Source organism: Dermacentor variabilis, chromosome 4 (assembly GCF_050947875.1).
Source record: "Dermacentor variabilis isolate Ectoservices chromosome 4, ASM5094787v1, whole genome shotgun sequence".
Lineage (NCBI taxonomy): Eukaryota > Metazoa > Arthropoda > Arachnida > Ixodida > Ixodidae > Dermacentor > Dermacentor variabilis.
In genome coordinates, this window is record NC_134571.1 from 126,458,715 (window position 1) to 126,482,307 (window position 23,593).

General features: G+C 53.1%; 1 protein-coding gene across 7 annotated transcripts in view; it reads left to right on the forward strand.

The window, feature by feature from the left end:
• Positions 1-23,593, forward strand: part of LOC142579726 (uncharacterized) — a 460,731-nt gene that overhangs the window by 340,861 nt on the left and 96,277 nt on the right. For 5 of the 7 annotated variants that reach the window (XM_075690223.1, XM_075690224.1, XM_075690225.1 and 2 more), the window contains one exon: positions 22,755-22,808. In XM_075690223.1, the coding sequence (XP_075546338.1) occupies positions 22,755-22,808 (54 nt within the window). The remainder of the gene's footprint in view (positions 1-22,754; positions 22,809-23,593) is intronic. The other 2 variants (XM_075690227.1, XM_075690229.1) reach the window with 1 other exon arrangement.

A 23,593-nucleotide genomic window follows, 5' to 3' on the forward strand; every position in this document is an offset into this window, starting at 1 on the left:
AGGGACTCGATTCGGGCATTTCGGCATCGGCACGCTGCTCCGTTCGGCGAGCGATCGCGGCGAAGTCGACCGCGAAACAGGGCAGATGATAATCTCTCCGCTCTCCTTCCCTCGCCTCGCCGGCTCTTCTTCTTTTAACGTGCATCTAGTATCTGTCTATCTCCGCATCCGTCTATGGTTGACCCTTCCCTGAGGCCCCCCGCTTTGTCCCCCCTCCCTCCCCCCACGCCCCTGCCTGCAGAAGCGGCTCCCAATTTTAGAACGAGACCAATCGGGCCGGCATCGGTTTCGTAACGAAGGGTATACGAGGAGAAGGAGGAGGCGCGCGCTTGCGCGAGCTCAGAACTGGAGCGACCGGGCATCACCACTTGTTGCGCGCTGTGGGTCCCGAACGTTGTTACTCCGCGGCCCTCATCCGCTGCTTCGCGCAACCAGAGGGCCCAGAAATATAAACGCCCGCGCGAGCACGTTGCGGCCGAGGGCCTGAGAAAACAATGCGAGACTAAACAAAAGCGGGGGACCGTTTGCTGTACACATGTGTGCACTAGTTCTATGGCCCTTATCTCTGTGAACGTCTCGACAACGGTTACGCCGTGCCTCGATCGCGAGCTGCTTAATCGCGTGTGAAGTTCAAGCAGGATGATTTCTTTCTCTCTCTCTCGTTTTGTCCGCGTCCGACGTTTTGTCATGGGCGCGCCCGCTCGAGGTGTTCGAGATATGTACTCTATGCCAAGTCGCGCACGTGAACTAGACCGTGAACCGCCGCGTAGATTATGAGGTCTTCTGACAAACAAGCCTTCTGCAGCCGAAGAGGCGGGCCGGCGCGTAGCTACGGAAAAACGCCATAGGATCAGGAGTGCTGGGTTTCGAGATATCCGCACATCGCCGACACTCTCGGAGGCCGTGACCATGAGGTGAATGGCGGTCATTCGTAAGCGAGAGCCACTGAAAGAAGGTTACTGGATTATATCTGCGAATAGTTTCCTCCTGCATTGTGTGCCGATTTCCTTCCTCCCTTTTTCACTTCGTACTTGGTGGCGTATACATTGACAGCGACGCGCTTATGTACATAACACAATAACCGGCATCCCTCAACCATACAGGCCGTCATGTGGTATAACAGTTTTATGCGGCCTCTGTGGGTTCGAGTATTCGTCAGTATGCACCCCCGCTGTGTTGCGCAGACCTTTTCCCGATCATTCCGCCATTGGACAGGTAATATAACTCTGTTGCGCACCACCGTGCTTGAAGCTCTGTATAGACCGTGCTATGTAAATGCTTTTAGCGATGCATTGCTTCACACGAGACTAAGACTGCTGCTTTAACACTGCAGATGTCTTGCTGTAGAATAGCTGAACGTTTCAACCAGTTAGTCGCAAATATTCATAAAGGATCAGCGTTGCTAATACTTTCTTTCTATATACTTGTGTGTGTGTGTGTGTGTGTGTGTGTGTGTGTGTGTGTGTGTGTGTGTGTGTGTGTGTGTGTGTGTGTGTGTGTGTGTGTGTGTGTGTGTGTGTGTGTGTGTGTGTGTGAGCGAGCGAGCCAAATCGCTGGAGAGCGCGACTCCGCGGCTTTGACGTTTGAGCAGCGCTTTCACTCTGATGTCAAGCGGACAAAAAATGTCGTACAAAACGTTTTTCGCGCCAAAAGCTCGCTTTCGGTCGCGCAACAGCAGAGCAGTCGTATACAATCGCGCACGTGCTTGCTTTGAGCTCTATCAGTCACAGCCTGCCAGCCAGCCTGCACGGGCACACCGAAACCCCTTTCCATCACACTCGTATTACCGTCAGTCTCGCGTGTCTATCACCGGCCACCTGCTTCGGCGCTTCGCTGCATCGGAAAAACAGGCGTTTGGTGTGCGATGTCCGCGGAGGAGGACTGTCTCGTCTGCGCAGCGCAAGGCTGCGCACGGCAGCGTGACCCGAGTTTCATTGTTAACTTGTCGTAGTGCTCCGTTACGGGTTGCTTTTGTTCTTTGTTTTCTCTCGTCTTCGGGGGGGAAGCTGTAGGATGCGCTCGCTTTTCGCATGTTTTGGTCGCTCTTCTTTTCCGAGAACAGCTTTGTTCGAAGCGTTCGTGGGAGGTTCGTCGACCCCCGCGGCGTATCACTTCGTCGTTGCTTTGTTTCTTACGCCGCGTCGGCTCGATTGAGTTGCCGCGCTCGTGCGAGCACTCTCCTATACTAGGGGAACGCACGCACGACGTTCTATCGACGTTCAGCCCTCGATGGTTTACGAAGTGCGCTGCGTGGTCGTATACCGTACGTGCTTCCCATTCTACACTTTCCGTTTGGCGGAGCGGGTGTGGGGAGGGTGGGGAAGGCATGCTGGTATGGCAAACATGTTCGACCGTCACAGATCTTTCATCGTATCGGTCGCGGAACTCGCCGCTTCAGTCCCCGTGCCCTCAAAGCTGGCAAAGCGAATGACATACGTTGTGCAGGTCGGTTATCTGTTGCGCCACCTGTGAACGAAGAAACCAGTCAACGGCACGGATCGCGCCAGTTGTGTTCTTTCTGTACTACGAGAACAAATAATGCGCGGCGCGGGAGTGCGCGCTCCGGCTCGCGACTCGAGCGCTGCGCGCTAGAGACTTAGCATGCAGACCGCGCCCAGGCGCGAAGGAACGGGCATATTCTCGCGATGACGTTTCTGGTTGGCTGAGCGACGCCGTCTCTACCTTGCACGCTTGTGCTACGTTATTTTTGGAAACAATTTGTTTTGACTGCAGATAGGTTCACTGACTCGTGTATGTGCCGCCAAGTTGTTCTCTCGCGCAGTACGTCTCGGAAGGGTTGCACTTGAACACAGCGCGCTGGTTTCTATCTGGCGCTTCGCCAGGTTTGCAGAATAGCTTCCTCATTCCCTAATTTCTAGTCGCCGAGTCGGAACAACTGAGCCGTCTCTCGGCTTAAACCACACGCCTTTGGAACGAGGGAAGACAAGTACCTTATAGAGAGGAAAACGAACAGCGTGAAGAAAGAGAAAGAAAAATAAAGAAAAGGGAGAGAGAGAAAGAGACACGGTGTGGCAAGAATCTCGGCAAGAGTCGTTTCCCGTCGTATGCGTACGCCTCTATACAGCCTCGGAAAGAACTATGTTATATACCCACGCTGGCAACTGTGTAAACAGCGAGGCGCCTGGACTCGGGGAAGTTCCAAACGTGCCGCGGAGGTCGCCGGCGCTTGGGCGCGGTTTGTTACACGCGCGGCGCTCGGTTCCGCCTTAAAGGCACACAGGTGCGCGCCCGTGCGTTCTCACCAGCTACGTACACTGGCAACACCTCCGAAGGGGCGCGGAAGTGTTGTTTGAGCACGCCACCGTTTGTGTGTGTGTGATGCTTGGGGACGTTGACCCCCGGTCCGCATATGTGCCCCCGCATACGGCGTCGCCCATAACTCCCGCATACACCTTTTCCTGCAGCCTGGTCGTGTGTGTACACCTGTCTTAAACCGCGTCGAAGTGGCAGCAGGCGGCGGTGACGTCGACGTCGTAATAGGATGCCTCGACACTTCGCCGCCGCACGTCGCAGGCGAGACGTTGCGCGCATCTCTCTCTCTCTCTCTCTTCAGCGTGAGACTTTTCTGAAAGTAATTCGTGCAGTAACGCATCTTTGTGCACTAATTGCAGGCCACGGCCCTTCAGCGCGATATGTGTCCGTCTGTCCCCGCGATGCACCCGTAGGTGAATAGAAAGAAGCGCATGGCGCCTTTTCGGGACCTTTTGTTGTTTCTCTTCCGCTTCTTGTCGGCCTCTAACTGCGAAGCGTTTTAAATATGCGCGGCCGGATTGAACCGCGAAACCTGAGCTTTAAACCATGCGTCCACCGCTTGCTTTTCCTGCCAGGAGCGGTCCTATGCGTCTCGCGTAACCCCCACCTCCCTCGAAGCAGCCAGTGTTGTGCGGAGGAAACCGGGGCTCAATTTATACCGCTACCGCGCGCGGTGGAGCTTGCGGAGAGGAAGAGGCTTTTTCCGGAGGTGAAACGGCTGATCCCTGCAACTGAGCTGATTTTGGGTGTGGAACAGCGATATTTCTCCTATTACGGCGCGCTCGCGTTTTTATATGTGACCGGTATGAAATACAGAATAAAATATCAATAAAACAAGAAAACACAACGCGCTGCGTCGCATAGTTGCGTGCATTATTCATCACATCGCGTGCACTGGTATATACGCGGCTCTCAACGCGAAATTGTGGTATACCCTTGCTTCACTCCCGCATAGACAGTTTCGACGTTCGTTCGCCGTGTACGGTGGCGCCCGCTCTGCATACGAAAGCCTAACGCCGGCGCGTTACACAACTCAAGGTTCCCCACACCAAAGAAACTATAGCCAGCCTGCCGCACATATTTGGTGTGCCCGGGGCAACGTTCCTATAACCCTCACAGATAGGACTCGTACAGCGGCGGGATAAAAGACGGGAGAACAATACCTTATTTTGCATGTAGGATCATGGCGTCGCTTGTCTTCCGTTGCGACCTGTCTCGTGGGCTTCAACTCGCGCACAGAGAGAGAGAGGGAGAGAGAGGTCCGTGCCTCCGATCGCTGTCGGGGTCGCACGAGGCGCAGACGAAGTAATGCACAAATCTGCAAGAACCCCTTCCTTTATTATTGTCCGCACATCCTCCGCTTCGGCGCGTTCGTACATGTAAACTTGCTGCTCCCGTGCGCCTCTCCTTCGGGTGTTTCAAATTTCACGAGCAGAGACCGCAAGCGGATCCTGGCCGGCGTGTTCGACTCGCTCGCAGAATTGTGGCGCAAGTTTCGTTCGTTCTTATACGCCGACGAACGGCGCGCCGTCGTTTTTCTCTCCCAGTTTTCAATTAGGGCTTAAGCTTCTTCGCGAAGCGCGGCCGGGTTGAGGGCGTCCCCTCATTCGGCATGCACAGCGGTATCAGCCGCGCGCGGCCGTCGCCGTTCTTGCAGCGCACGCCCCCGCTGAGCGCGAAACAATGGGGATTAGTGCTCGACGGGGAAGGCAGAGGCACGGCGCCCGCCGGTCGCCGCGAGTACTATACACCCCTGCTGCTTCACCTTCCGAGAACGCGCCTCCGTTGTCATCTCGTCTCCGTTGTCTTTGTGTTCGCAGCCGAGTTCCCGCCTGTCGCGCAGGGAGTGACGGCCGCTCGGGGAGTGGTAGGATCCTGCGCTGCTTTCGCATGCATGCGCGCTCGCCTGGTGCACTTTTGCGCGCGTGTTATTATGCTATGCGTTTGTACGAGCGAGGCGGTCGGGCCTGGCCTGTCGGCCGATTGAGGGCCGTGGTCCTACAGCGGCCCCGGTCGCGCCCGCGGTCTCATCTCGTGATCCCTGTACCGATTACTTATGCGTGGACTCGCGCGCGCGCGCGAGCCCTCCTGTCCCTTTCCAGGGACAGCCGTACCTCGCGCGTATAAATGCGCGCAGATTAGGCCAGCGAGCGCCCGCGAGCCTTTTCCCTTGTCCTGCGCGTTTCTGCATTCTCGAGCAAGATGAGGTCGCGAGGATTACTCCCTCGGGCCTTCGGCTGCGCGGGGGAACAGGAGGTTGTGCGCGCTTTCGTTTGTTATTTATTTATCCATTTGCTTTTCGTGTGCGTACGCCGAACGCCCGCCGGTGCTACGTATGGTGCCCCAGAGATTCTCTGTGGAAGACACGACGTGCTTCCCTCCCGAGGTTGCCAGGGTGAACGCATCGCGCTAACGGTGACTGTTATATATATCAGAAGCGCGCCGCTAACTTCGGGGCCGTGCGCTTGGTGGCTATATATCGCGCACGGGGCCGAACTGCAGCGATGTGAGCAGTTTCTCCGTTAAGTATACGTTGCGGAGCAACGTGGGGCAGTATACCGGGACCGTGCCTGTCTTTTTTCAGCGCGCTGTGAAGCAAGTCGTTGGAAGTAGGGGACGCGAGAGGCGAGAAGATTTGCTAACCGGGGGGACCGCGGTTGAGTCACGAGGCCGAAGTGAGTCAGATACGCCTCGCCAATGATCCGAGCCTCACGTGACCCCTGTATAAAGTGTGTCCCCATGGAGTCGAGACGTGCGACGTATACTGCTGATGAATCTTGCGAAGGTGGGAGGGAATGACGATTGTTAACGGCTATTATTAAATTTGTATACTTTCCTTGGGAAGAGATAATTAGGGCCCCTCGCGAAAGATGACTGATCAGTCTGCTTGTTTAGGGAACGCATTAGGAACGATAACTCGGAGCCTGCTGGAGATGCACGTGTGCTCAATACATGGAGAGATAGACGCTGCGTTTCTCGGCTTATCCTTTGATTGATGTGTAATTGCGTGTACATTATATCTGAGGGTCTCTTCTTTATTGAACGGCTTTCCTTCTTTCTTTCTTTCTTTCTTTCTTTCTTTCTTTCTTTCTTTCTTTCTTTCTTTCTTTCTTTCTTTGTAATTCGCAAGTGCAGGCTTACGCGCTAACATTGCGGACGGACCTGGGTCGCTGTAGTCTTTCCGATCACTGTTGCTATTCAAGCAAACGTCTCTGTGCAGTAGCGCCGCGTCCAAATTCACGTGGCCCAACCACCGCACACTCACGTCATGTCCATAGCTAAATTGGCTACTACATAGGCGGTGTCGAAATCCACGCCCCAGCGACGGCTCCCACCGAGTAACAGAAACGAATCTCGAAGACTGTGCTTTCGTTGACTGCAAGCGCCAGAAGCAATCCCAGAGCTGGCGACACGTAATGGACGCCATGTGTTAGGCATCATCTCTTCCTGTCCCCACAGCTCCGAGCGTCTACTAACGCGGTCGGATGTCCAGGCATGTAAGAGGCTCCGCTTACGGAAACACAGAACACTTTGCCCTTCCATGCGCTTTCACGCCTTCACCCACATGATGTTGAAGTGGGAGCGAAATCTTTAAATTGCTTTAGTGCATGCAGGCATACTTAGCCGAAAACGGGGGCGGTAAGTTCGCTAATCATTCTCGGAGCTTGCGTAGAAATTCCACTTTTAAAACTCTGCCGGCAAACTTCCATGGTTCCGGGTCGCTCCAGAATCCGCGTCCCCTTAATTGGGTGTCCCCACTAAGTAGGAGCCCACGGACGCAGAACACAATATAGAGCCTCGCCTGCACGAACGTGACGTTGGCTGTATACCGTTCGCTTCGGCCGTAGCCGTCGTACGTGACCTTTTATAAGATAGCGTAGTGCTTCGGCAGCGGACGCCGCTCTTACGCAACGACGATCAATTAATCCCCACGTTGCACGCGATTCGAGGCGCGTGCAGGCGTGCTCTTCTCGTGCGCATACAAAGCCGCGCTCTTGCTTTGGCCGCCGCCCGTGCTCGAGGTGAATAGCGTGGGATGACAACAGCATTTCGTAAGTTCCTCTTGCGTGCAGCCCCGGACCCGCGGTTCAAGCTCTCACTAATTCGCTGCAGTGCGGTCACCTCGCGTCTGCATATATACACGTATACATACTGCAGCGAGCGAGCTCCGATGTGAGCTTACGCGGCCATGGTCGCGGCGCCGTGTTCGCAACAAGCCTGCATGTCACTGCCCTGCAGGCTGTTGGAGGGCAAGCACGTAGTGCGATTTAATATATACGTGTGCGAAACGGGAAGCATAAATTTTTGGCTGGGCTTGCGGCATGCAACGCGGAGATAAATCGTGCAACACGATAACGTAACGCTGCTCTTGTCTCGTTGTCGTCGCGAATTCGCCGAGCCTCCGCACTGCGCCTTCGTCGTTAAAACTACTTTGGTCACGTGGACTGGTATGTAGCTTAGAAGTAGAATAAAATGCAATTTGCAAATTTAAGCTAATAGCTAGTGTTGTTGTTTAATAACTGTTCTGTTATATGCACAACTTGATGTGGAGAGATTCGGGTAAAATGTACTTCGGCTACTAACTTTATCTATGTTTATACAACCCAAAATAAAGGAATAGATTATGACACTAAAAATAAATAAATGAACGGCGTTTTTATCTTCCTTAAATAACTGTTGAGGCACACATACTCGCACAGTCAACACAGCCGCGTGGAAAGTCTGCACAAGACCTGCCGCACGCACATACTCTAACTCACGGAGTTATGCTGTACACCATGCCTATTGTATCTAAGCATGCGAGAGCGAGCCAAAACGCTCTCGACAGAGCAGTTGCAGCGTGTGTTCGGCAAGTGAAGTTACAGCGCGCGCGCAACCCGAAGCTCGCGGACCCGTGCTTTGTGCAAGCGCTTCGTATACACGCACCACGGGGCGTGACGCCGGGGATTGGACGGCACCTTTGCCTTCGCCCGTCGGTTCGCTCGCTCGTTGCACGGAAATTCGCCGACAGCGACGCGTTGACCCTGCCGGCGAAAAAAAAATCTCGGCTGTCGACGGGCGGACAGACGGATAGAACGAGGCGCGCGTGATCGTAGACAAAAGAGACGACTGCGCCGGCGGCGGGTCGAACGTGGACCGCGATTTGCAATTCGTCAAACGCGCGGAGAGCTAACTCGATCGAACGGAAGAAGCTGGTCTCCCGACCGACCCGGGGGCCGCTTAAAACACTCCCCGAGGGACAATCCATCTTGAGGGGCGGCGGTGGTGGTAGGAGGGGTGGACGACACACACAGCAAGTGCGACGCTGAAAGAGAGAGAGAGAACTGGAAACGAAATCAATGCGTCAGCTTGTCCACCGAACCGCGAGCTCGATCCATCCATCCATCTATCCGTGCCTTCGTCGAGCGCTCCGAGCCTCGCCGCCGCTTTGCTGTAGCGCGCGAGTTTGCCGGGGCGCTCGCGTGTGGGCTCGCTGGCTGCAAATTGCGTGCAGTGCTAGGAGAACTGCGGGAGTGGCACCGCGGCGAATCGAGGGTACGATTCACGAAGCTGGTCGCGCGCACATGCGCGAGTTAGGAATGGCCTAACGCGATTGTTTTTCTCCCTCTTTCCAATCATTTGTGCTAACGCGCCTATTGGTATTGATATTGTCAAAAAAAAAAAAAATATTGGATATAGCCTAGCGAAAGCTGCTGACATTGACCCCCCCCCCCCCCCCACACACACACACACACTCCCTTACCATGGCTGTGGAAATAAAAGGTGACCAAGAGTATGCACACTATAGCAAAGAGTGAACTATGTAAAAGCGTCGGCTCGTCAAGAAGCCGACGATAGTACTGTTAAGGTCCCATCCAGAGAATATATTGTTCAGGAAGAAAGAAAGAACGGGAAAAAAAGAAGCTGGCAGATGGCGAGAAGCCAGTTTCTCTGTAGCATCCTGGAAAATGTTGCAATGATACAGCATTTTAAGAAATAAATAAAGAAGAAACATATAACTTAATATCGCCAATACAAAACAGTCATGCGCTTTACTATTTGCCCTGAATACACGACCGTGACGTGCCGAAGTGAGTTAGCATCGCGAAACTAGCGCCAGGACTACAAGGCTGGCCACAGTGCGCGGCGCCGGATCAGTTTCGACTGCTCGAGGTTCTTAAGCGTGCGCCGAAATCTTAAGCACGCGGACGCTTTGGCATTTCGCTCCCACCGGAAAGAAGCCGTCGTGGACGGCAACAAGAACCGGCGATCTCGCGTTCAAACAGCAGCACAGCACTGGCGCAGCGCTAAGCCGAACCACAGAAGCCTCTGGTCAGCTGACGTCACCTAAGGCTTCCGGAATACCAGATCAGGGGCGAGTCGGCGGGAATGCATGCATAAGCAATCCCCTAGTGGATTTTCCGTGTCGGGAAATAAGGCTTCGACAACGGCCTCGGGATGACGGGGTTGCCTTATTTGCTTCTTCGACGCATTCGCCTTGATAGTTAACTTTCGTACAGCTGATGCAGCTGTAGGCGTTAGCAAAGTCGTATCTCCCTGTTCCTCCTTCCACCGTAAGCGCGCGTGCACCACAGCTCTTGGATGACGTTTTTTTCTTTTTTTTTCACAATCGCACTTTAATTTGCACACGTAAGCGCTCGTCTCGTCTATATACCTTTGCGTCCTGTGTCCCGCTTCCATCGGACAAGTGTTCCACAACGCTGCACTGTTCTACCGAGAGACGGGGCAGCGCAGGGTTGTCCGACTGCGGGACAAAGCGGCGGGGGCCAGCGATCGGGGTTGGAGCTCTTCGGGGACATGCGCGGCGGGCTCTGCAGTCACAGCCTGCGCGGCGCGGCCGGTTCTGCGGACAGCGCGCTCTCCGCAGCAGCTTCGCGTCGCGACCCATGTCTTGTGTAACAGCTGCTGGGAGTCGCGACCCCGCCGCCACTATGCTGCTGCGGCTGCGGCTGCTACCGCCTGCTGCTGCTGACACGGAGCCTTTCCTCTTCTTCTTTTTTTTCGGGTGCGCGCCCGTTTGTTTGGTTTTCCCGCGCGCGGCTGCCAGGCCCGCCTCTTTCATTTTTCTCCCAGAGTGAAGGGATTATACGCGTTGCACGGAGCGGTTAGAGTCGTCCAGTTTCGACGTGTCGCGGGACCTTTTCACGCCCGAGCTCTTTGCCCCCCCCCCCCATTTTTTTTTTCTTTCTCTGTTTCTGTTCGGAAGTTGCGGTGACATACTTTGGGTTGAGGTGTCCTCTACTGAGAGACAGTTACTGCGCTGCACTTTACCCTACTTTCACCTCCCTCCTTAAGAACCTCCTTGAACTTTGGGCGGAGAGAAGGGTGAGGAATTTCGATCTTCGCGCTGTCTTGCGCTATTGAAGGACGGAGTCTGGCGGTCTTTGGCGAACCGTCCCTCTTCGCACCCACGAGGCTGCGCGACGACACCGACATGGTCGCTCGGCGTTTGCTTAAACGAGGTTTTTGCTGAGGTTAGATGCAGGTGCTAGGAAGGAATAGACCGCGGCAGCGGCAACAACTTCATTTGCACTAGTTGGTTCATCTTGATGGTGTACTGAACTCAGACTCTTTTCTTTTTCTTTTTTTCCGCGAATGAGAAGTCAGCGAGCGAAGGTCGTGAAGGGTTGTACTGCTGGAGAAATAGCGACAACATAAAGGAGAAAGGTAGAAAGGGTTAACCAGAACGGAAAATCCGTTTTGCTGACCTACACTGCATCAGGGCAGAGGAGAGCTAGCAATATTAGGAGGAAGTAGAGACGCACATAGGAACACGTGCACACGAACATGGTCATTTCAGAATAACAGTTAACACTATACTCCGTGCTAAAGTCAATTGTGCAGGTTTGTTGTCATTGGCTATTGTAACTGTGCTTCTGCATTGGCGTGGTATCGCTTTTGTGAAACAGTTGCTAGTCTACTTTTCTGTGCTGTGTTCCTATTTTCTCGTAAGGTAATAATAACAGTGTACAGTGAACGCTGCGCAACTTACGGCAAGGTATTCCATCCTTTCCTACACTTGACGTCATCGTTGGTATATGTTTAACAATTGAGGGAGATGTTAGAAAACACACACACAAACACACACACACACACACACACACACACACACACACACACACACACACACACACACACACACACACACACACACACACACCTGACCGCGCATCGCTTTTAAATTGTTGGGCTCCTAATTAAGTTCGCATACTCGAAATTGCCTCAAAGCTTTCTGGAGAAACTCATAATAAAGCAGCTGTACGACGTACAATCAGATAGCCAGGTAAATTTTAAACGCATGCTCGCTCCGAATCATTTAAAGATGTTCAGAGGGACATTTCTTAAGAGTTGTGCAACGTATACCTTGCAGATGGCCTTTTGGAATCCGAAGGTCCTTCCTCAGGTGCAGAAGTGCCGGTCGTTGTCACGAGATTCCCCGTAGTACAACAAAAGTGCGTGTTCTCCCGGTCGTTGCGAGGCGATATCCGAGAAAAAGAAAGCAAATCAGTGGTATCGTGTTGATCGCTCGCGAAGCAAGGTATTCGTGCATCTTATAGAACTTTTAATGTCAACGCAAGGACGCGTCTCCTGATAAAAAAAAAAGAAAAAACACTTCAACAAACGGCTCGGTGGAAAAAAAAAGGGGGCAGGTTCTCAGCCTCTTATATACCGGACACGCTTCGTTGAAAGAACGTTAATCTTGCCGAATGTGAACCCGAGGTCGCGCATTAATTCGATTTGCATGAAGGGGTCGTCGAATGCGCAGGCTTGGACGCCATAAAGCCGCGGCTTTACGGGCTGCACGCGATGTGAGGAGCGAGGTTGGGCTGCAGGGCGAGTCGACGGTTTTTCGCAGTGTTTAATCGTTCGCAGGAGGCGCGGAATGTAAAAGAGGTGCTCGCGACGAGTTTGAAAAAAAAAATATAAATAAAAGGAACGTCCGAGTCGCATACTTGCGTTCTTTGCTCCGGCTTATCGGATCCTCGGTATTTTTTAAGCCGGCCCCAGGATGCGTCGGCAGTTAAAAAAGTAAGCTCGGCGGTTCTTCGTGAAAGATAGACCGGCGATGCTGTTTATACAGGAATTATAGGTCTCTTCCGGATATCACTGGCACACAGTCGCTAATATATATATATTCTGCGTAAGGACGGGAAACGGGATCAACGGCATGCAGTCAGAAATCTAGCTTCTTTTTTCTTTTGCGGGTTTATCGCTTGTGTCTTTGTTCAATCGTTCTTTCGACGGCGTGCTATAGCTCGTTTCTTTCTCAGCCCTTGTTTGTTCCCAGAAGTGAGCGGCAGGGGATCACGCGAATATGAAAGAAGGTTCGTTTACCAAAACTGCGACGGCGTTGGTCCTCTCAGAATACCCGATTACTACCCCCCCCCCCTTATGCTTATATTGCTGACGGTGGTTATACAACAAAACCTGCGCAAACGTCCACCAGGCGAACCAGAGCGCGAACGTTAACCCACGCGTCAGACCGTGAACGAGGCAAATAAACAGGGCGAACTAGGGGGGGGGGAGGGGGGGGTGACGGCATAGGCTTCTCCGAAACCAGTAGACGCGCAACGACCAGCAGAAAGGATGCGCGAGCGCGCACCCACGGACGTTAAATCCACCACCCACCCACCCGCGAGGTCGGTCGGTCGGTCTCGCGTCACTGGCCAAGCTAAGCCGAAGCTCGAAAACTCCTCGGCCGATAGGAATCTGTTGGAGGATTAAAAGATCGAGAGCCGGCGACCGCGGTCGCTGGCCGCAACGGCGGTACGCGATACGATCGCTCGCGGCCGAGGGCATGCACGCGTGTGTGTTTGCGCATGTAAGCGGCGGCGAGAACACACTGTCGCGCTTCGTCGGGTCAGTGGTCGGTTGGTTTCGTGAGCCATCGGCCACATAGCGGAGGCGGCCGAGCGCGTCGCGGATTTGTGGACCCACCGCCCGCGCTTCTTTCGAGGCACACACACACTGTGGGCCCGCGGCTGCTCTCCTCTTGCGGAGAGACCGCGCGAACTTTGCTGCTGGTGCTGCGGCGTCGTCGTAAAAAAAGCCGAAACGACGCCTCTGTATGTACGACCCCCGTCCGCGCCGTAAAGAAGGCGGGGCGCTGTAAACATCTTCGGCAGGAGAAACACGTTGCCTCTGGTGCGTGTGTGTGTGTGTGTCTGGAAACGGCGTGTTGCCTTTACGGTGCGCGCTTTCTTGTCTGTGCGGACGTCGGCGCCGGAAGGCCACGACGGTGGAGAATGCGCCGGTGTACCGGCCGGCCGTTCGAGAGCCTTCGGCGTGCCGAAGGGATTTCGAACCGCCGACCTCCTTTTCTTTATTTGTCGGCGCGCCGAGCATGTTTATATGTACGTCCGGACGCCCGTCCCTCGAACTCTGTTCGCTTTCCCGACCGTTGGGAGAAGAAAAAAAGAAAAAAAAAGAAAAGGAAAAGAATTGCGAAAGGGACTTGTTTCGTTTTGTCCTCGGGCCGTCGACGAGTGCTTTTTTGGGGGTTGTCGTGTGTCGCTCGTTAATCCGCCGCTGACGGCAAACTTGAAAGTGGCTTTCGTTCCACGTCAGTGCACTTCGGTGAAGAAAGCTTCGGAGATGACCGATACATGCGGTCTCATCCTGTCGGGATTTGGGAGATATCACCACGCACGTAGAATCAACAGGCCCTCTGTTCTCGAGCGAAAATGGACTGGAAGACAGAAAAAGAAGGAGAGAGAGAGAGTATATAGCTGCGCGCTTAAGCTAAAACTCGCAGACTGTTTGAGTGCACCCCGAATTAATGCAGTAGACACGGTGCTTTACGATGTTTTGGGTGCGTGCATGGCTCGTTAAGAACACCGGGCTGTCGAAATTAATCCCGAGCCCTGCACTATACGATGTCTCTCGTAGCCCGCGAGGCTACTTTGGGACGTTGGGCAACCGTAAGTTAACTTAATTTCGAACGAATGGCTCTAATAGGTATGAGTTTACCAACAGGCGAATGTATCTGCAGGCACGAGACTCGAACGCGTACGGTCTTCATCCACAAAAAGCACTGATTCCTCCCGAACACCGTCTCCGACGTTCCGTGGAGTAATAACTGGCTTTCCTTTGACCTGCCGCCGCTAGCTAGCTGCCAACGATCCTCAAAGTTGGCGAGCCCGCCATCGTACTCTCCCGCCTGATGCGCCTCCTGGAGATATCGCGACCCTTCGCCGTCCATCAGAGAAACCGATGGCCCATCTTTTACGACTGCCCCCCCGTTCCCCTCATCCTCTCATTGCGAGAGGAGCCACTGGCGATGTGTTTCACCTCCGCCGTGGCCGACGGCTTGACCAGTGGGTGTACAGACGAACGAACCGGGAAAAAAAGGTCGTTTGGTCCGAGCGGCCCGGCCCGACCGCAAATCAACGCGGCCGCCGGCAGCTATATGTGGCTGACCGCCGAACCTGCGTAGGATCGGCAGGACGTATGTCCGTCTGTGCGCATATAGATATATATACATAAGCTTCAACTGTTCCTCGTCCTCTCCTTGCAGTCCGCCTCGGCTTCAATGAGCGGGCTACGCTGTTAGCGCGGCTTCGGGCGCCACATATTTCCTTCTCGCTTCCTCTCGCCGAAGTGTAGCGTGCAGTCGTGGGTTCTTTCCCGAAAGGGAATTGTTAAACCAGCGTTTTATGACGCGGACAGAAGAGCTCCGCATCCTTGTACGGCGCTGATTTACGTCGTGCCGAACACCTATGGCACCGCTCTCGCCGTCGCCCGCCCCGCCCAGGCTTCTTGCGATTGTGCACATAGACGTCGGTACACTGTACAGACCAAAGGGGCGAGTAGGAGAGAGAGAGAGAGTGAAAGAAAGGGAGGGAGAGAGAGAAAACCGCGTGTTTGCTTCCCCTGGAGTCGTGTACAACTCATTATGCAGCTCATTTTCGGCACGCAGTACGAGTCGATGCGCGATATCACCAGGGATGGTCGGCTTTCCGATTGCATGGCGCCTGGTTAAGGAGAGAACTTGTCGTTGCTCGAATCGCCGATAACTTTCGATCACGACCCGCTCCGGTGTGTAGCAATCGACGTCGCATGCACGCAGCGGTATAATGCTATCAAAGATGTTGAAATAGGAGAGGGGGTGAGCGACGTTTGGATCTTTGGACTGGGCATCCGGATGTTTAAATTCTGCTGGAGCGATAAAAAAGAAAGATATCTCGGGCTATTGTGTCGCAGGGAGCAAGCTTTAGAGAATCAGGGTCGTTGGATTGACGCAGTCACGTGGACGCGGTGACTGCGTCAGGAATTCCTAGGAAGCAGCTAGCATGCGCTAGCTGCTTCCTAGGAATTTTTGTTTATCCCTGTCGTTTCTTTTACTGGGTTCATTGTTCTGTGAAGTTTCGAATTTTCTGTCAGCTTGTGCCGCAGCTGCTAATCGTATCCCTTTCTTTCACTGTGCTATACTGATCGTGCCATGTTTAGGCGAATTCAAGCACACTGCGAATTCAACCTCGCACTCGCCGTTTACGCTTACCCCCATATCTGACGGTCATATTCCGGAACAAAATAAAAGACACACACACACGCACACACACACGCACACACACACACACACACACACACACACACACACACACACACACACACACACACACACACACACACACACACACACACAAGGCTGCAAATCCAACGCACATGTTGGAATTTATGTGAAGCGAAGCTTTCTTTATCGGCGTGCCTATTTTGTGACATAAAGACGTGTTTGACGGTCGTTCAACGCGTGTTTTTTTTTTTTTCAAGTTTAGGGGTAAATGTGCAGTTATGTGTATAGGATCGGTTCGAGGAATTTTTAAGTCATTTTGAAAAAGGTCAAAGTTTGGTACGGTATGCATGCCGGCAAACCTACCACTTTATACACTGAACCACCCTAGTCGCGGTTTTGCTCTGAACACGTCCATTTAAGTACTGCTGCAAAGTGAATAATAATAACAATAATAAAGACATCTCTCCCCTATCGTGGTCATTCTCATTAAGGTTCCACAAAGCGAATATCTGGGCAGCCACTTCGTCGGTCTCGGTTATGTGAATCTGTGCCGAAATCTGCGAAACCATGACGCCATCGTAGCGCAGGTCTTCTTCGTTTTGTGGAGACCGAGCGAGAATTAACACGTTGAAGATGATAGGATAACAACGATAAGTCCTCGGTACTGATAGTATAGTTACACGATTTTCGAGGACTGTCTCTCGTATACGTTCGGTAAACTCCCGTTTTAGAGCGCAGCTCTTTGGCGTCCGTTCCTGGGTTTCGCGTCGTCGTCGTCGTCGGCGTCGTCGTCGGCCTCGTAACCAGCTCCGCCCCCCTTTCATCCCCCCAGCGCTAGCAGCGACCGACTGATACCGCTGGATGCCGCTGACGCCGCTAGAGAGTCAAGATAACGTGACTGCATAGAACACCGTCGCCGCCATGCAGAAAGAGGAGGAAAGGGTCCCCCCCCCCCCCCCCTGTTCTTGTGTGGCGGATAGCTGGGGTTGACTCACTATCGCCGTCAGCGGCATCAGTCAGTCGCTGCTATCTCTTCCCTCCTCCCTTTATCGTGTTGTCCGCTTGCTGCGCGCGCTTCTGCCCCCATCGTTTGCCGCTGGGTGTACACGCCGCCCCCCTCCGCTTCCGCTTACTGCTGGTTGCTCTCGACGGCGGCGATGAGCCTCCGCTTCGGCGGCGCGAACTGCAGGGTCTTCTCGGCGGCGGCGATGAGCTTCTGCTTCAGCCTCGCTTACTGCTGGTTGCTCTCGACGGCGGCGATGAGCCTCCGCTTCGGCGGCGCGAACGGCAGGGTCTTCTCGGCGGCGGCGCTTAGCCTCTGCTTCCCCCACGGCTGTGACAACCTCGCGAGGCACTTGTATAGATCTCGTCTTTGAGAATCAAGCATTGGTGTACCAAGTCGAACATATATCAGTCTATTTCTCCGACCACAAAGCTTCCTTCATGACTGTCAAGAACTGTTAGTGGAGTCTTTGTTAAAGGAATACGTGTGAAAAATTAAAAAAAAAATTATGTGATAGCGCATACATGTGTTGCTCGATTTCTTTTCCTCAATCTATCCAAAAGGTGAAACAGCTTATTTGCTGCGCTCACATTTGGCATTAGGAAGTAACGTAATCGTCGGTAATTTTTTTTTTCTGTTGTCTGTGTTTGTGTTTCCTCTCGTCGTTGCCGCTATACATGCACACCTGCGCGCTTTCACTTCTTATATGGAGGGTAAACGTGCTCGTTCGCACCACTGTGCATGCGCAGTCGCCGGATGACTGTATACATGGGGAGGACATAAAAAAAGGGGGCCTCGACGCTCATGGTGGACCTGCGCAACATGCAGGCTGCCCATTAAGCTTCATTGTATGCGCGGAGGAGCACGTATACCGACCCTAAAAAGGTTAAAAGACGAGCGTGCGTTTGTACTATACAGTTGGGATCGCGGGGCCGCGGATTGCTCCACCGTGCGAGCCGTATGCAACAGCCAACCAACCACTCGGGATGCGTCGGACGGGTGTGCATTATGCGATAAGCCTTGCCGTCCCTTACCTCTTCTAGCCTGCATTTTCTTTCTTTCTTTCTTTCTTTCTTTCTTTCTTTCTTTCTTTCTTTCTTTCTAGCCCTTTACTGCTGTAATAATGAAAATTAGGTCACGCAGTTCTAATGTGGGCGCGTACGTGTGCTCTCGGAGCGAGTTCTCCGCGAAACATCGGGTTTGCGTTTGCTGCGTCGCGTCGTTTGTTCGGTAGCACTTATAGTGTGTTGCTACCAAAGGGCTATACGAACGACTCCTTTGCTTTGTTTTTTTTTTATATTTTCCATCTTTCTTTTTCTTTCTTTCTTTCTTCTCTCGTTATCGTCGCGCTGCAGAGGTTATTTCTGTCGTGGTCAACGGGTTAACACTGAGGGGTGGCGCGCACAACCAACAGCCTCTCAATACTCTAGGGAGTGTTATCAACGGGGGAGGGGGTGACACAACATTGCTACGCCGGCGCGCTGTGAACAATGAATGCACGCGCGTGAATAGCGATATGCAAGCTCGTCGGCGCGTGTAATTCGAACTTTATCTAACGCGCCTGTATGCGATATACGTGCCGGTATGTAGAGTCAGTGTTTCCTGCATGCGGTACACGCAGAATCCTCGTCGATCGAGTTATCGGGCAGCATTGCGTGTAGAGGGGAAGTAGAGATAGCTTTTTTTTTCTTTTTTTACAGTGTAACACTGCGTGCTTTCAAACTGTATACGCCTCTCTGTATCTTGTACAGTGATGCAGCATTCTCTGTTCTTATGGTGTGTACTTCGCGGCGCGGAAACTGAAGAACGGAAGGACTGTGATGGGCGAATTGTAAGGCTCCACTTTCCCAGGTGTCCCTCGCAGCTTATGGGGCTTCCATTTCTGCGAATAACCTTTACCTATAGTCGCTCTGTGTTATGTACGTAAATGTTTCATCTTCTCTATTCTATCACCTCTGCTATGCTCTCTCCCTGTTCTTTTACTCCTTTTACGAATCCTTGTACTGAGTTCTAACCATCATTCCCGCGATATAGCTGAACGCTCGTAGCACCAGAGTTCCATCTAGTGATTTCAGTAGAAAGCTCTATGGCTGCTGGCATCCGCCCCACCGAGCACTGTCCACGGAATCGCGAGCCCCTCGCTCTTTCAAAACGCAACCGTATATCGGACGGTGCTGACCTCCTAAAACGCAGTCCCTCGCGGCGGAGGTCAACTTGACATCGTGTTCCCGCTAACAAGCCCGACCGACCGCGCAATGTTTGCGTGTCTGCTTCTATGGGACATGGCACCGCAACTCCCGGAGTCCTTGGGACGGGAACAGGCGTGTAATGGGCCACGATAATACCGCAAGGACTCAAGGCGCTGCGCGTGTATGTGGAGCCCGTTGTGTTATCTGCGGTAAGTGCCGGGTGCCCCTGTGTGGGCTAACTCGAAGAGACAATGGTCGCCCTTGTTCCTCCCGCAGCGTGCAACGGGGAGGACAGTCCTTCATCGCCGTCCGAGCGTGTATACAGTTACGTTCTTTCCTTTTTTTTCTTTGGGGGGGGGGGTCTTCTTCTTCCAGCTTCTTTGTAACATGAACTGGGCGTGCTTGTCAGCTTTGTCGGGATATCGCGTTTCTTTGACGTTATATCGTGTTACACTTGGCGTGTACGTGGCTCGAGTTGCTGCAGGGCGAAATAGAATAATAATTAAAGCTACTCTTATGTAGACTTAGATTTGGGTGCACGTTAAAGAACCTCAGGTGGTGAAAGTTAATCCCAATTGCAATGTACGGCGTGTCTCATAATCATATCGTCGTTTTTTTTTTTTTTGGCGCGTGAAGCCCAACGACTTTTATTCATTCGTTTCATTTAATTGGTGCGAGCTTACTCATGATGTCTACGCCTTGCACTCATCAGACGTTCGCGCTAAGGATGTCGGTCGTACCATTGGTTCCTCGTGTCGAAGCTTTTTGCCGGTGACGAACGGCGATGTTCTGAACCCCATATATGGGGTTGATGCGACAAGTCCTCGCGTTTGTTGTTCTTTGGTTCCGAACGAAGTGTTCGCGCAATCACTGACGGTCGTGATTTGTATATAGCTGCACCCGGCTCACCACTTCGCATGTGTGCTCACGCCGTAACTCTTGAAACACGCCATATTTCTACTGTCAGTGCTGCCTCACAGAAATACGCGCCGACTGCATCCCATCTTCGCCACCCGGGGAACAGCATTGCGAGTCTTGTATGGTTATAAATATTAGACGGCAACTGCCCACGCACTAAGGCGAGCCCACCAAAAATATGAAAGGAAGCAACGGAAAAAGAAATAAAAAATACAAAGCAATAAGCTATTGCCAGGCCTTTCTGCGTCGCGCTTACGCTCGATTCGGGACGTTGCACACCGCAGAGAAAGGCCATTCCGCCGCCCGCCCGTCGCGCACGTAACGCCGCATGCAACGCCCAAAAAAAAAAAAAAAAAAAAAGAAAGGGAGGGCATAGGCGTCATTTATTTGGGCGTGATCGCCCGTTGTGTAAAACTTTAGAGCGTCTCCATCTCCGCCTCAGCAGCAGGCAGGCAGGCCGTTTGCGACCCGTCGGCTTTTGCTTCTCCAAAGAGCACCGAGCGACCTCGCCATCTGTGCGCCTTTAGACAAGGAGCAGCAACAGGTTGGCAGTGTATATACACACACGCACCAGCGGACAGATCGCGTGGGCCGCGACCGCTCCGTCTTCTTCCCCGCGTGTTCCCACGAGCTCCGCCTCCCCCGTCCGTCGTTCTCGATTTCTTTATTTCTCGCGCTCATCTCGGAGGCTTCGGGAGTTGCCCTTGCCGCAGCCGTAACGCTCTTGCGCGAACAAAAGCGCGCGACCGTCGCGCGCGGGCGTAACCACGAACGCGCTGCGCTAAAGCGGGGCGTCGGCTCGGTTCGCGCTTCGCGAAGTCGCTTCGGTCGGCGGCGTCGCCCGAGCGCCAGATGGACGCGCGTTGGCGTCGTCGCATCGTCGCCGGTGGCATCTCCACGTCGGCTGGCGTTTTGCGGTGGTCTGGGGGTCGGTTGGCGGCCCCCCCCCCCCGCCAGCCGGTTTTCCCTTCTTTTCAAACCGAGCGCGATCATGGAGGTGCGTCAGCGTCATTATATACACAACGCGACCTACCACCGCGGCTTTTCTTCTCGACTTCGAAAAAAGAAAGAAAATGTATAGCGCTAGAGGAACGAGCCAGCGAGCGGGCGAGAGACGCGCACAAAGACGGGGTCATCTTCGCCGCGGACGGAATATGTTGCGGAGAGAGAGGGAGAGGACAGGACGATTACCTGTCTCTTCGAGAGTGTGGCAGGAAACGCGCCAAGCTGAAAGAAAGAGTGCGAGAGGGAGGAAGGAATGAGAGGAGGACAAGGCGGGCGGGCGTCCGCGTGTCGGCGGCGATGGCTGTTGTGGCATAGGCAGAAACGCGTGTATGCGCCTGTATGTAGTACGTTTACTTATATACGCTGCGTGCGTGCGTGCGTGCGCGCGCGTTTTCTATGCACACGCCGCGCTGAACGGGCAGGCCGCACGGCGAACACTTTTCGGTACCTCCGCCCTTGCGGCCCGTCGTATAACGATTCCTTCTCGCCGTTCCATTTCTTTCTCTTCTGCACTGAGAAAAAAAAAAAGGAAAGCTCGTGATGGAAGCCCCCGCCCATGCAGCCGCTCGAACCAACCGGCCGCCTATGCAACTTCGCATCCTCTTGTTCGCGTTGCCAGCGCGCAAGCCAGCGACCGCAGCGGGACTTGCAGCGCAAGTCCTCGTGCACCTCTACCGAGAGTCTCTCGGTGGTCTTCCTCCCCGGAGATGATGATGACGAGAGAGAAAGAGAAAAGAAAGAAAAAAAGGAAGAAGAGATATAGAAGACACGAAGGCAGACTGAAAGAAGAAAGAATAAAACGGCGGATGACGACGGGTCGCAGATGACAAGTCTCGCTTCGGGGCGGGATGATTCACTGTGTCCGAGCGAATGAGGCGGGCGGGCGGATTCGCACCGACCGAGGCGCTGAGATTGAAACACACCCAGGCGGGAACTGCGGCGAAAGAAGCGCGGGCCGGCCCCATTGTGGCACGTCGCCTCTCTCGCGTCGTCGCCGCGATCTGTGGAATCAGCTCCTCTGGAAGAATCGACTCTTGTTTCCCTCACCGGCTTCGTCGTGTGATTGCGCGCGTCGACTCAGAGATCCGAGATGACGTACTGCGAATTTCGGAGGACATCGGTATGCCGGTGATTATATGGGGTGGTTGTTGGCTGCTGCGGCTTAGACTCGCTAACAGCGAATCAGGGGCCGAATTCACCAATCTTTTCATTTGTAAGTGATGGTCGGCCTCATGCATTACAATGTATCCACTTTCCAGCGTCAGGATCGGCTGGTATTTATTTGTGCTTACGAACAATTCTAGCGTAATAGATTTCTTCTGTTAATATAGAGCGAAACAATGACGAACACAAAGTACGGAACGAGAAACATTAAGTTCAACTGCCGCTGCTTTCGGAAGAGAAATAATCCGAACGAAAGTACAGTGAAATGTAATTTACATTCGTGATGAACGGAACGAACGTTTTCACATCGCGTTCCAAATGTGTTGTGACGAAGGTGAATGCTTTAGTTTTGTGTCCGCTACCGCAATCGACAGTACACGGCACATACTTTTCATTTTGGAATTCTCAAGAGCCTCTCCGATTTGCTTGGCGCGCTTATGCTTTGATTTTATGATTACCGCTACCTGTTCAGAGACAGACTTGCGATCGCAGATTTTGAAATGGATGCCACAGTTTCTGGAGACATGCGGTTGCTCTCCGATAGTAACGTACTACATTTTTCTGAAGTCCATTGAGTTGAGTTTTGCTCGAAATGCGTCATTGCCGTTCTGCCTAAGCGCACTTCTCGTATTTTCGCCGAAAGACCGCCTTCGTCTAATAGGTGTCCTTCGTTCTTACCTCTTTTCAGCAGCAAGACAAGCAGAGGACATCGTGCCAACAGATACCCCTCCTAAAAGTCAGGGTGAGTGCGGGTCGTCTTTTATGCTGCGGTCGGTGACAACCTAACAATTCAGTACATGCAGCGCTGTCCAACACAATCAGAATTTTCGTATAGACGTGCCAGTCAGTTACTTTCCCTCGTTTTCATTACATAATTGTCAAGCTCCGCCTCCCGCATAGAGGTCAAAAAGGATCGGAAATGTAGTTCCCGACTCCAGTTGAGCAAGTATGGTGGCCGGTCGGGATGAACGGCTTTGGCTTGGCTCCGGAACTACATTTTGTATAACACGAACGCACGGAAGGCAGATGCAGTGGAGATTTGCAGTGCATCGACAGAGGCAGGGAATTCTTCGGTTGGTCACCGAGTGTAACGGCAGTGCGTGATCTTCAAGTCGCGTCCTCCGAGATTGCACGGTCGCACCTTTCGCCGTTGCGATCTCGGAGGCTACGGACAGCCTACTACGCGTCGTGGTACTAGGAGGAACGGCTGTGTGAAATAATGCTCCTGAAGTATGTTCGCCGACTTCCTTTTCCTTTTCTCTCTATCTGTCTATAAATATCTATCTGCTGTAGGAGCTCGAGAAGGCCGTCATCGATCGAAATAAATAAATAAATAGAGAGAAGGGGGAGGCGAGACAGTCGGCTTGCATCATTCGATGCCTCAATGCGATCGAACTACAAAACGGTTGGGTGTGAATTATTTGACACGCGAAACGACCGGAGAATGGAGCTCGCTCCATAAAAGCGCGTCGTGAATATACACACAGAAAGGACGAAATTTAAGAGAGAAATCGAGACAAGAGAAAG